A 15243-nucleotide genomic window follows, 5' to 3' on the forward strand; every position below is an offset into this window, starting at 1 on the left:
TCACAAAAAATCAAGCCTCAGGTCTCACAGCACAAAGGTGGACACTTTTATTTGTTTATTGAAAGCAACCTACACCTAAAATCCATTTATACAGCCACAAATCTCACAAGGACAACAGCAGAGCCATAAGCAGCTTCATTCAGACCTTCACACCTAGAAAACTATTGCCCATTATGCCTGCACATGTTCATAATAGCAGATCATAAATAGTGATACAAAACGTGTTTTCAGTTAGAGTATTGTTTGTAAAAATTAGTCTATTCACGCTATATGCAATAATGTGGGTCTATTGTTTAACATGAACTCACTTAAAGTACAAGGAAAGATGAGTAATTGAGCTGAATATACTCAGACAGGGTTGAACTATGTGTGTTTCCCTTTACTTCAGTGAGCTGGACTACACAATGACTATTATATCAGCACTACTTTTCCATAGGTCCCTGTTCACCTAATACCTGTTTTTGTGTGTGTATATGAAAGATATCTTTTACTTTGAGCATGTTAAAGCGTATATGTACAAACAAGGTAAACAGTCAAATGAATTTACCTTAGAATGAATGAAACTGAATTCTGAAAAGTAACTTTTTCAGAGACTGATATTCAGCTTGATCTTATAGGTTTTAAGAACTTCTTGTTTACATACATAGATCAAAGATCAAAGATCAGATTATACCATCTGTAGACGTCAATTGAAGCAAGTATTTTACATAAAGTCTGGGTCAGAGAGTGAAGCATTTAAAACCTTTGGAGCTTGGATTACATTCAAACCAGTGATTAGACCACAAAACAACTCGCCTTAATCACGTCATTATTAAAACCTTCAGTTTCAAAAGAAAAAAAGTTCAGTCAGCAGTAGTTATTTGTAATTCTTTCTTTCCTTTTTTTTGTATTTTTACTTCAATTAGAATATTTCACAACTCACTTTTCCTCACAACAAGATTTCTGTCAGACAACATACTCTCTAGCACCTTAAAGTTTTCACTTTCAACAGCTTCCAACAGTTCATTCATGGCATTAAAACACAGCCTAGATCTTCTGCAAAATGCATAAGGCCTGCTATTAATTTTTACTGTTGAAATTAGCAGTCATCACATCAAAAAAAATAAAAACACAAGGTGTTCAATAAATACAGGCACGTTAATATAAATTTATATTGGCAATATCTGGCTGTAACCAGGTAGCCTTGATTACAAATTAACAAGTTAATATTATATGTCTAATAGGAACTAAATGCCATGAGAGTGTTTATGAAAATATTCTTGTGGAGTGCAAACCTCCTCACATCCACCAATAATATAACATTATTATTATTATAATTTTTTTTTTTTAAGATTTCAGATGTTGATTAAGTGTTGGTAATCACATTAATTGAGTATTATTCAGTTCTAGACACAAAATTGACCATTAGTTGATTTAAAAATTGACAACTGAACAAAACAAAAAAAGCAACTTTGGCGTTGAGAAGATAATAAGAAAAAAAAATCAAACAAACAAACTAAATGTTCAGCCAAAGGTCCAGTCGACTCCTTTAATAGAGCGGTCTTTAATCTGTCCTCAAGCACATCTCAGTTCCCTACATCCTTTTAGCCTTATTTATCTCCAGACCTCCACATTATTTTTCTGTGTTGAGCTTCTCCTAGGGCTCAGCATGTTGGATTTACTGGCTGGCCTTCTCCCTTGGCCTCACCGTCTCCTGGAACACCAGCCGTGTTTGATCAGCTGCCTCTAGTAAGGCCTCCATCTCCCGGCTGTCAAGACTGACCAGTTCACCTTCCTCCACCCTTGACACTAGGCCTCCTTCCTGCACTGCAAGATCCTCCTGGACCTCCTCATTCTGCTCCTCGTCCTCTTCCTCTGGTTCTGGTGTGGGTTCGATCTCACCCTCACGGACCTTCTTGACGTGGAAGGTGAAGGGTGGTACGCGGTAGGTGGTTGATTTGGGGCGGATTTTGTGCTCAGGATTCAGTGACTTCTTCATCTTCTCTCTGGAGCTGCGGATCTTCTCACGGCGTTCGGTGCTAGGCGTCATCTTTGTTCCTAGCTTACCCATCTTCTTGCCCAGGGTCTTCTTGGTCTTCTCAAGGTTCTCTCGGGTTCTCAGTCGGGTTTTCTCCAGGTTCTCCTTGGTTTTCTGTCTGGTCTTCTCCATCTGCTCCTTGCTGAAGGCCATCTTCAGCTTGTCCACCTTCTGCAGTCCGCTGCGTTTGATGCGCTCAGCACGAGATTCCTCTATGATCTCCTCAACCTCAACTTCCTCCTCAGAGCCATGTTCTTCCTCTCCTCCTTCACTCAGCACCTGCTCTCCTTCCTCTCCTGCAGCCACTGGCTTCTTAGAGACCTTCACAGGTTTCACCTTGTCCTAAGAAAAAAGGTGAGAAAAATGAAGGAACTAAAATTAGATTAGACCAGACAGTTTAGAGTATTTTTCCAGATATGAACCTAAGCAGTTGGTGTTAAATTAGTCGAATATAAAAGCAAGCGTGTGCAAATACATGTTTCATAAGAGCGTATTCAGCAGACTTTGTTCCTGTCCGTAATACTCAGGGGGTTCATGACCCTTTAAACTAGTTTCATGATCCTTAAACTAGTAAATTAGTTTAACAGTTGCTTTTGAGGGCCAATAACAGGGGTGTACAGGTGGTGAGCCCAATATTTGAGCAATATTTGTCCCTTATATATTCAATCAGAATAATAAGATACTGCCTATGCTTTCATCAAAAGTTGACTAAGTATTAATATTACTGTAAGCCTAGGATTATTGCAGTGTTTCTCTTGTTTTTAAGATGATTGCTTTGGACTATTTTTTTCTTGGTGGAATGGACATAAAATATTGATTGTGGTTGAAATAATTTCATAAAATTTTTAGTATCCTGTTGTTTGTTGTATATTCTGCAATAAAGCGGCTGACTGTACACTCTGCTGACTTAACTCATTATGAGGAGCTAATATCTAATAAGAGTTTAATGACTATTTTGACTTTGAACTTCATTCTGTCTCATGATTTATAATCGCTCTATATTGTTACTCCTAAACCTGTTCTTAACATGTTGTTCTATATCCCTTTGAGTCATTCAGTCCTCGTTTGCAGATCATGCTGACAGACTGATATTTTGAATTCAGGACATGCTATAACTCGTCTGAGCACTGAGAAAGATAATCACCATGATTACACGGGTGGAGGAGATTTGTAGTAAGATAATGAACTGATTTCTATGCAACCAGAATGAGAAAATGTCAATATGATTCATTTTAAATACCGGCCTTTACTAAAATCATATCGAGTCCACAGACGAGTACAGCACTCCATCTAGAGGGCACTGTAAATGGCATGGTCACATGTAAATTTGAGGGGAAAAAAACACTTTTAAAGCAAAACATTTTGCAAAGTTAGTTTGGTTGAAAATTATAAAACAGATAGGCCTACATGAATTACAAATTTGAATCATATCTAATGTGTGTGTGTGTATATACATATGTGTATGTGTCCGCATGGGTTTACACCGGGTGCTCTGGTTTCCTCCCACAGCCCATAGACACGCAGGTTAGGTGAATTGAACACTCTAAATTGCATATATATATATATATATATATATATATATGATTCAGTCTCTCTTGTGCATTCAGCTAGGACTGTATGAGCAATCCAAAGAGATTTATGACCAGAAAAAACATCCCAGAATTCCCATAGAGAACTGCTTGCAAATAAATAACTCCATTCACACACACACACACACACACACTCAAATGCAAAGGCATCTACATTTGAGTGAGGCAAGCCAACATATCTTAGCCACATCAATTAAAAGGGAATGTCAGCAGATATTTGAACACGATATGTAGATAGTTGAAAACATTAATATACTCTGAAAAAAGACGAATCTGCTCTATCCATAAAACAGATGTTATTTTGAGAAGGATAAGCACAGTGATGGTCTCTTCGCTCATCTTATAATTTGACATATAGGCCTAATGTTATTTAAGCATATGCCATGTAAAGACAGCTGGTTTATTCGTTCTCTTGATCATAATGGCTGTATCCAAAAGTACAACACACCCTCTGGTGGTCAAAAGAAGAACTGACACTTGCACACATTCAGGGATCTCTTTACAATTTACAATTAATCATCTTTGTTATCCCTGAATCTGTTTTTTCTCTGGCCCCATGCCAATGGAAGTCCTTTTAAACTTACATGTGTTTGCTTATCTGGTTGTGAAGGCTGAAGATGTGTGTATGTGTTTATTTTAGACCGGCCTTTCCTCTCTTTGCATTCCATCTGTTTCATTCCCTGAACAGTGCTCATTCATTCACTCCTTAACCTATTACTGTATCACTCTACCATTCTGCACCCTAACTAGTAAATACTGATGCTGTCGCTATAGTAACCGCATCCACTGACTGACTCACAGGCTGCCCAGAGGACTGAAGACCTGCACGTATTGTGCTGTGCGTATGTGTGTATGTGTGTGTGTGTGTGAGAGAGAGAGAGAGAGAGAGAGAGAGAGAAAACAGACACCTAATAAACATCCCAGATGAACGGCATAGTGTTAGATGTGCGCTTTACTTGATGTCTTGGCTGACTTTGGTGATGACGCCTCCGTATGAGTTTAGCGGCTACTGTTTGTCTCAGTCATTTGCAATGTCAAAACAAACCATTTCCGTTTTTGATCCAGAGAGGTTTGTCCTTATGTGAACCTGGGTTCAATAAACACCCTGAAACTCCAGCACAAGTCAGAATATAGAGGACTAGGGATGTCTGAGGTGTTACACAATGCTGGAAGTGTGCACTGATCATTGCACATGCACCGCAAACACTCCAAACAGCCAAAGCCAACAGAGAGAACTCAATGTAAACACACAAAGAACTACTGAGAATTAAATCACATAACTGGAAAGGTATTTTTCCATAACAATTTGCCAAGCCACAACAAATTCCAGTAACGCGCTGCCTGGTGAGTAATACAGATTTAGGGAATACCGTATGGATTGCATCATATTTTGCGGTTGAATCACAGATATTATAGCACAGTTAGCAGCTGTTCCAAATTATTTCCATACATCTCCATGTCTTCTGTATTAAAAGGGTCAAGATCCACCCAGAAACATAAAGGTAGTTTGTAATGTAAATTTACAGATGAGATCTCTAACAGCAAGGAAGTCAAAGACTTACTTTTTAATAATAAATAATGCAATTTTACTTATTGAAAATATGAAATTAAACAGCTAACTGGTAAAATACCATGCAAAATATATTTAAATAAAATATTTTTTTATTCAACTTATTTTTCAAGTACAATTAAAATATAATATAATTGCAAAATCAGTATATATTATAGAGCAGCAATTATTTTGTATAATACCATGTTCTTAAATAGTTATTAAATCCATTAAACGAGCTTGTATTATACTGTGAATTTTAAAATAATTATGATACAGAAAATAACTGTTGGCAGAGACTAATTGAAATGAATGGTAGAACTGTAAATAAATATCTGCAAATGCCATGACTTATCTTATAAAGCAACAGGCAACTTTTCATGCAGTAAATCATTGAAATCACTCAATTTTTTTACCAAAGAGAAATAAGAAAATTCATACTGTATATTGTGGCCATTCCTGGAACATATCACCCGATACTAAGACTAAAATTGTCAAAACCCAATCAATGCACACAGCAAAGTCAATATTTAGACACATTCTTGTAAACAATTTCAGTTATTGTAAATGTAACAATTTAAGCAAACCAAATGACTAGAGTTGAGTCACTGGCTACAAGTCCAAAACTAAAGAGTCCAAAATTAACACTTACCATACATCCCAGTCAATATAGAATTTTTTAGAACTACTATTATCATTTCAGGAGAAATAACAAAATACAGTTCCCATGGCTGAGAAGACATATTTATGACCAGTAAATTCTCAAATCACACAAAAATTTCATTTTGGATCCAGACTGCATTTATGTAGTACTGGCTAAAACAATAGTGCAAATACAGTAATCATAAACACCACATTAATACTGCTGCCAGAGCATCTGGTGCCATGTAATACCCTCAAACTCCTGTTCAAAAGCTCTAAGCTAAAAAGAATGTCAGTCCACACTGTATATATAGAAGGGTCCCCATCTAACCCCCTAAAAGAGGCGAACAATTACCCAGATTAACAGCTGTGGACCACGGCCCCATGACAACCGTTACCAAGACAGTGGCAAACACATTTGGTGCAGTAGTTCGCATGACACATACAGCCAAACAAAATCAGCCGGTGATGAGTAGATAACAGCTGTGTGTGTGTGTGTGTGTGTGTGAGGCATGATGTTGAAAGGCACGATAAGGTTGAGGCACTGAGCAGCTGTTGACTTCTGTTGCGTTCAGAGCAGCAGCTGTACAGCAGAACTCCGACCTGAAACAACCATGCATAACTTTAACCATGACTTTAGTATGGGTTTCATGATAGGTATTACAAAAATATGATCTCACTTGCATAAGAGACAAGATCTGTGTCAGTGCCCGTCAGGACACCAGAACCACAAGTGCAAAAGCACTAGTTTTTCAAGGGTAAGATGCCATTAACCAATGAATCAAACAGACACAATAACACACACTATTGGTTCTGTCTCTGATTGGCTAAAGGCTTTATTAAACTACTGTGGCTGAAACAGCAGCCATCTGTTGTTTTGATTTATCTGACAGCTTCATAATGTCAAAGCGGTAAAGGCTTTTCTCCCATTAACCTCCTTATACATAGGACTTCTGGATATACAATTGACAGTATGTATACCAGTATTAAGCAGCTCAACTGTTTTCAACATTGATAATAATTCAAATAAATAAAATAATTTTGAGCATCAAATCATCACATTAGAATGATTTCTGAATGATCATGTGACTGGAGTTATGATGCTGAAAATTCAGCGCTGCATCAGAAATAAATTACATTTAAAATATATTACAATAGAAAACAGTTATTTTAAACTCTATTAGTATTTCACAATATTACCCTTTCTACTGTAATTTTTGATTAAGTAATTGCAGCCTTGATGAGCATAAGAAACTTTTAAAAACATTAATTAGTCAATCACCTCAAAGAACCTTTTTAGTGTGTGTGTGTGTATAACTGACCCTTCGCAAAGACCCGCCCCCTTCCTTACTTTTGCTATGTCTGACAAGCCATGTCAGAGCAGGTTACTTTTGTGAAATAAAGTCTCAGCTTTCAAATTGCCATTTTGTAAGAAATTCAAACAATAAATACAGTTTAGTGGCTCTTTAATGTGTCGTGACAGATCGCTGTAGCAGCACTTGAAGCGATCATCTCTTCCTCTTTATTAGTTATAACATGAAATAAACATGAATGAACATCAGAAGGTATCTTGTTTCAAGGTATCTTGGAAAGATGTAAATATACCAATTTTGAAGTCCACTGATATTAATCTACTCCCCTGTCTGGTTTGTTTGTTGGACATAAATGGCAGATTTGCCGTTATGATTGGTCAGATCGCCTGTCAATCAAACTCCCTGTGAAGGGTCAATTGGAATAGAGTGACTCCTAATCCTGGTTTATTATAAGTAAAGGTGAATTTTAGCTTCAGATGTGCGTGGCTGTGTCTGGCTCCGTATTCATCTGCAGCCCTGCCCCATGCAAGCCATATGAAAGAATGAAGTAATTCCAGGACCAGCATGCAGTTGCCATTTCCTGTATCCCATATTTGACATATTATGTAACATATTAAAAAACAATAATAAGTTAAAGTAACCATCTCTTGTGATGCTTTGTAAACACATGCACACACAACATACCGGTGGCAACTCATGCCTCATTTATTCTCAGCCCATTCATCAAACAGCACATTCTGGCCCAGACTAACACACAGTCTACCTCTACACACGCTCACACGCAACACACACTGCTGTCTGGGTAAATCTGATACCCTGAATTCAGTGCAAAAATAGATCAGAGGCCACCCGTACTGATGGAGATCATGTAAAACCCCCATAAGTCACAGCCACACCTCATCATCATCTGCCCAGCTCACCACTACCCAGCAAACTCCTCCACCAAACCCACTTAGAATCCAGCTTTTTCTTAGACTGCAAGAGATAGTACACAAACAGTCCTTGTCTGTGTGCACGAGGAACCTAATACCATTAAGATGATGTGCATCCCTTAAATAATACAATATTGACATGCATGTTCACCATAGGTGCACAGCTGCAAAAGCAAATCATTTCAAACATTTCAAAAAGATTTGGTACCAGTATACTGAAACAACCAAGAGGTCAGAGGTCACTGGCTATTTCATCCAATAAACTAAAAGGGACCTTATATAGCTCTACTTGTGTTATAAATGCAGCTGTTCTGATACTAACTTCCAATGAGAGTTTCTGAGCATAATGATGTTAATGTCAGTTCTGAATAAATCAATTAAAACTTCTATTTATTTATAGCATAGCAAATATTAATGTGTACTTTCTCTCTCTCTCTCACACACACACACACACACACACACACACTTGTCACCTACAGGAGTCCAGTTTTACAGGGGTAATTTATGTAGGTCTCAGAGGTCTGTGATTAGATATCTGATAAATGCCAGTTGTGTAACCTGCAGCCTCAGTGGACATTCCACCAGAGAAGACTGAGACTTCATGAGCAATTAAATCCACACACACAAACACATATGCACATGGACACACACATACACTCATTGTGAAATATTATAACAGTATAAATAACTGTTTTTATTTGAATATGTATTATATTCCTATTTATTCCTGTGATGCAAAGCTGTGTTTTCAGCATCATTACGCCAGTCTGCAGTGTCACATGATTCTTCCTTCTCAAGAAACTTTTGAAATTGTTGAAAACAGTTGTGCTATTTGATATTTTGTAGAAACAGTGATACATTTTTTTCAGGATTCTTTGAATAGAAGGTTTATAAAAAAAGCATTTATTTGAAATATAAATATTTCGCAACATTATAAATGTCTTTACTGTCATGTTTGATCAATTCAATGCATCTGTGCTGAACAAAAGTATCCATTTCTTTAAATAAAAAAATCGGACACCAAACTTTTGAATGGTACTGTATATAGTGTCCAACTCATTCAAAAGTCTGCGATTACAGTGCAAATCTATTTTTGTTCCCCTAGAAATAATTTTATTGTAGTAAAACCATTTATGCACATCATTTATAATAATAATAATATATATATACATTATCAAAAATGCATTTAGCGTTGAAACCAGATGCTTTTTGGATCATCTTAACAGATTTTACACAGATTTGTGGCGTTCAGGCAGTTTAGGTTTAGGTGCATGCACAAAAAAGACTATTTGATTTCCAAATTCAGTGTTAATTGATATACTAATGATATAGTTTGTAATTGTTTATATTGATTTTGGAAAATTCCAAAATCGAATTGCATATATCTACAGTGCCCATATTTTTCCACATGTGTGTTTCAGAGTTTGCTCATTCCCATGAGAGATACACGAAAAGTGTTCTTTCTGGTGCATCTTCTCTGATTAGCCCTAACAGACTATAATGAACCTCATTAGGCAGCATATGCCCAGAGAAATGGGAAATAGCTAACAGGACATAATCTCACAAATATACCAACATATGACCTCACTCACTCCTGTCATCTTCCATCCTTCAGTTCCATCTGCATTAAAAACATTAGAGACCAATTGCATCAGCACTGTTTCCCCCCTGCAGCCCCTCAGAGCAGCGCTGGAAGGAAATGACTCGTTAGTGGGCTAAATGCAGTAACGCTGGTGCTGGGTAAACAACAGCAAAGTGCTGGAACACACTGAACCTCAGCCTGTCCATGTTACATGCACATTAGATGCTTCTGCTCCAGCGCAGTAATGTCAGATCACAAATAGAAAGGAATAATAACATAATGACTGGCACAAAATGACATCTGTGGGTTTGAAGAGTCATTAAACACAATTATATAACGAAAAACATATTAATGTACTATCCACTACACTGTCAATCACACAGCTAATGATTTTACCATATAGGTGGACAGAGGCTGATATAGGTGATTTTCTGTATTTAATACTGTAAAATGGTGATATAAAAAGTGCATTTATAAAAATAAAATTTATAGTTCATCAATAAAATACAGTTATTTTATATTCATGTAAATTGTCACTGTCAATCACACTGCTATAACGATATTATTATATGTGACAATGGCTGTCATGCAAGGTAATTTATTGTATTTAATTATATAAAATGTAAATAATTTATTGTATTTAATGCTAAAAATTTATATACAATTATATGTATTACATTAAGATATTATATATATATATATATATATATATATATATATAACCAGAAAGGTCTTAAGTCGCTGGGGTATATTTGTAGCAATAGCCACAAACATATTGTATGGGTCAAAATTATTGATTTTTATTTTATGCCAAAAATCGCTAGGACGTTAAGTAAAGGTCATGTTCCATGAAGATATTTTGTAAATTTCCTACCGTAAATATATCAAAACTTCATTTTTGATTAGTAATATGCAGTGCTAAGAACTTAATTTGGACAACTTTAAAGGCAATTTTCTCACTATTTAGATTTTTTTGCACCCTCAGATTCAGCTTTCAAATGATGTATAAATCTCAATTTCCCAAAAATTTACTCTTATGACTGGTTTTGTGATCCAGGGTCTCTTTCTCTCTCTCTCACACACACAAAAACACACACACACACACTATATATATATATATATGGAACTGTGAGAAATGACAAAGCTCAATGCAAAAGTCAGGCGGTGCTTCTAAAAGTGAAGGATTCTCTTTCCCTCTGGACTGATGGTAGTGTCATTATGATAGCCTTGCAGACATTACCGCATTCTGCACTATAATTAGACTGTAAGAGAGAGTTTGAAGGGGGGTGGGGGTCTCAGAGTAAGTCTCCATCCATCCATACTGCGATCCAGCACGCTCTAAACACATTTAATCTGACTCCAACACAGTCCAGCTCGCTTGCACAGGACTCTTTTTACAACTGCACTCCACACAGCTGCGAAATCCTACACCCTACACACTCATCTAACATTTTAGCAAAACACGAAAGAAAGAATACACACTCTCTACATATGAAGTGTGTGGTGCTATTTTTAGAGTAACTAAACACCATTGCACTTTTGCACATTTGCTAACCTCATTCACTAAAACATCTTATTCCCACAGTTTAGTTGAACCAAGCGTGAAATCAGTGTTTAAATAATGTCAAGGTCAATCTTTCAGCTCAAATACGCCTATATGTCTATTGCTCAATTTTATGAAAATAAAAAAGACATACGTTCACATCATTTTTCTTGATCATTCTTTGCATCACAGCCTACATGGTGAAGAACTGCATTAAACAAATTGCATATTCATATTCTATACAACAGTGTGAGTAAACCATACATTCTCAATAAAGAAAGGTTCACTTGGGAGGTACCATAATGTACAAAAGCCAGAATCTTTATTCATCCTTAAATGATATATCAATACCGGAAGTGTGCATGTTAGTACTTTCTGAAATGGTACTGATCCAGTTACATTTTTTTTAGTTATGCAAAAGACATAAATCTTAATGTCTTCATCCTATACCTCAAATGCCAGCCAACTATCTGTCTCACCCAGCTATCGCAGACACAACAGCGAGAGAGAGACACAGGCACATTAAGGAAAACGTATAGGCCTTCTCTTTGCGCAGGCAGTGTACAATTACTTTATTTCCCAGAAAGCACATGTACATTGCTAAGACATCTGTGAAAGAGTGCATCATCTGCAAAGCATTGCGATCTATTTTAAGCATCGCATTTGCAAACAAGCACAACAATTAAATCTCTTCATAAACATCTTCATTCAAATAGACTTGTGTGGGGTCAGTAAGTTCAAAGAAGAAATTAATACCTTTATTTGGTAAGAATGCATATAATTGACCAAAAGGGACAATAACGACTTTTACATTGTTACAAAAAAATGGTTTTTAAAACAAAAGCTGTAATAAATCAGCATATCATAATGATTTCTGCAGGATCATGTGAGACTGAAGACTGGAGTAATGATGCTGAAAATTCAGCTTTACATCACTAATAAAATAAATTCAAATAGAAAACAAATAGTTATTAAACTTGTAATAATATATCACAGTATTACTATTTTAACTGTATTTTTTTATTAAATAAAGGCAGCATTGGTGAGCATAAGAGACTTTTTTTCCCCAAAAACATTAAAAACTAAAAACCCCATATTTTGAAATATACAAATTATTTTGTTTTTGAGTATGGATCATGGTTTCATATATTACATAATAAATAAGATAGATAGATAGATAGATAGATAGATAGATAGATAGATAGATAGATAGATAGATAGATAGATAGATAGATAGATAGATAGATAGATAGATAGATAGATAGATAGATAGATAGATAGATAGATAGATAGATAGATAGATAGATAGATAGATAGATGAACAAATCGTAGCCATATGCTCTTTTTTTCCATGCATTTTTTAAAAACGCTCCTTTTTGATGAACATGCAGTATTTGCAGTTCACTCGTGGTGTGTGCTGATCCAGCATTGTTCAGAGGTTGCTGTGAGGTTAGACAGGAACCTTTGAAGGTTCACTTACGAGTGGATTGGCACTTTATGATACTGAGTGGGGAATTCAAGGCCAAGCCCTGCAGAGGAATCCATGTGTACTCCAAAAGAGACCTGGGAAGGAAGACTGCAAATACACACTCATGCAGCAGAACTTAGCAAAACAACACGATCATGCTTATCAGTTATATTAGTATAGCACATTATATTAGTACAGTACATGAATTATATAAGTTGACTAGCAAGCATATTATAGCAACCGAAGTGTTTGATTGCATTATAAAAAGCTAAGTCAAAGGTAACAGTGTAAGGTCATGATTAAGGTCATAGGGAACACATCACATAAGGTGGTCTAAGACTTTGCCTATTGTTTTTTTTTTTTGTCTATCCACCCCAAATACACTTACTGTAGTAAAAGCCTGAACATGAGAAGCAGAAGAAGAAGAAAAAACACATGGAACTGGATTTATACATGTATAGGTAATTCGAAAGCAAATCATTTGTTAATGCGTCTCAGCCTCAATGATATGATCGAATTTACATTTTCCCCCAAATTTCTACAAGCGTGCTTCATTACTATGACACCAGCGTGGAAATGTCAGCAAAAGCAACTGCAGTCTGAATGAATGAACGAATGAATGAATAAATGAATAAATAAATTAAATAACATCTGTCCACACTAAAATTGCCGTTTCAACAGTCGGATTTGTTCTAAAAAACTAGACTACAACAGCAAGAAAAAGACCACAGACCACCTGGACTCCAGTTTTTATAACCAACCACAATTAGCTCCAGTTCCACAATCAGAAGGTGGTGTAGTCCATTGGTTAGAGCTGGGAATGGTAACAAACTACTGTAGGTTCAAACCCTTCAAGAAGTGAGCCATGCAGTTGAGTAAAGCAATCAACTACGGGTTGCTTGAGGATTCCTTTAAGTTGCTTTCGAATGAAGTACGAACTAAAAGACTAATTAGTAGCCATTAGTTAGGACAAATGAAAGGAGATGGAATGCCAGACCAAAGACTTGCATATCAAAGACTTCGCAGTCTGTCAAGCACTCACCTGAAAGATAAGCACTTTTAAGTTCTTCCTCTTGAGGAGCTCATGTTCATTGTTCTCCAGTTTTTTTATCTGTCCCGCTTGCTTCTCCAGGTCCGTGCGCACGCTCTTCACGTTGACGTTCACCTTCCGCACCTTGTCCAGAAGCTTGTTGACCGTCCCGGCCGTCCCAATGTGACTCTTGGCCAGCTTGGCTAGCTCCGTCTGGATGCTGCTCATGTTCTTCTCCATGGTCTCCTGCTTGGCCTCCAGACCTGTCTGAGTCTGCTGGATCTGGTCCACCACACCTATGATCTTGTCTAGGAGAGCCAGGACCATCACGCCTGTAGCCTGGGCCTCAGACTTCTGGGCCTCATCGCTGACGCCTCCATCAAGTCCTGGCCCCAACACCAGGTCCACCTCTTCCTCCGGGTCGTTGTCGTCGCCTCGTTTTGATTTGAACACCTTGGAGGTGGTGGCAGGTTTGGTGGCAGCAGGCACCAAGGCGACCTCCTCATCGTCATCAGAGACTTCGGCAAAGACGGCACGCTCCAGTCTGAAGTCTGTGTTGGCCATGGCTCGATTTCAAGTAGACTCCGATGAAACACACACAAGCTTACTTGCAGACAGAGGGCAGAAGCATGCACACTTGTGGCCCGGTGTGCAAGAACGCAGTCCTAGGGTAAAAATAAAGTACTAAAAAAAGACTTGAATGACAGTAGACACCCAACGATCACAGTGCAACGACTCCAACTTGCAGAAAACAACTCTTCTTGGCTACTCCTAACCAATCTTCAAGTTATCTGCACTACCTACTACCACTAAGGACTACTCTCTAGGTCTGCTGTAATGCCTCAAACTTTCCCTCCCTTCCTCTTTCCCTCAAGTCTGCTCTGGGACCTCAGCCAGTTGGTGGAAGCAGACTCTCTGTCCAAGGTGTGTGAGTGTGTGTGACCACAGCTCCCTTGCGAAGCCCGTCCGTCAGGTCTTCCCTTTCCCTCCTTAGTCCAGCCCTCTGCTGTGATCACTTACTGTAAGGTCACACCCACACTGACCCTTTAAGGGGAGTCTCCACCCTTCATAAAGAGCCTGGCAAGGGACACTAGAACACACACCCACCCACTCATTTACGCAAGGGTATGAGACAAACAGCTCAAATCGATTTATGACTCATTAAAGCGTAAACCTGATCCTGAATATTACTATCAAAGACACGCTGCATTACTGGAAACACCATAAGCATTCCAATATAACTTAATAACATAATAGCATCCTAACGTGTTGATATTTAGTTCAACAGGATTAAGACGTTTCTGTTCGTATGGCTCCGATGGTGTTTGCGAAGTTGTGAGTGTTGTGGAGTGGAAGCAGTTGTTGTGATTTTGACTTTAGCGAGGAGCGTTTTTTGTTTGAAAGTTAAATGTTTGCTTATCACCCTAGCTCTAGCAATTGTGAGCGATTAAAGGAATTTTATAAGATGAGAAAGGGGAAACTGTAAAGCTTGGTACATTTTGTTAGCGTAGAAAAATACAAACTGGTCCAATTTTGTCTGAAATGTAATTAAGCAATATCACAAGAGTACAAGTGCTG

General features: G+C 37.5%; 1 protein-coding gene across 1 annotated transcript; it reads right to left on the reverse strand.

Moving 5' to 3' along the window:
• Positions 1-894: 894 nt before the first annotated feature.
• Positions 895-14620, reverse strand: LOC306850874 (caveolae-associated protein 1-like). The gene is made up of 2 exons (XM_079386817.1): positions 13678-14620; positions 895-2359 (listed from the first exon to the last, which is right to left on the reverse strand). The coding sequence occupies exons 1-2, from the start codon at positions 14227-14229 to the stop codon at positions 1658-1660; spliced, it is 1254 nt and encodes a 417-aa protein (XP_079242943.1). The 5' UTR covers positions 14230-14620; the 3' UTR covers positions 895-1657.
• Positions 14621-15243: the final 623 nt, after the last annotated feature.

The sequence above is a fragment of the Barbus barbus genome (assembly GCF_936440315.1).
Source record: "Barbus barbus genome assembly, chromosome: 3".
Taxonomy (NCBI): domain Eukaryota; kingdom Metazoa; phylum Chordata; class Actinopteri; order Cypriniformes; family Cyprinidae; genus Barbus; species Barbus barbus.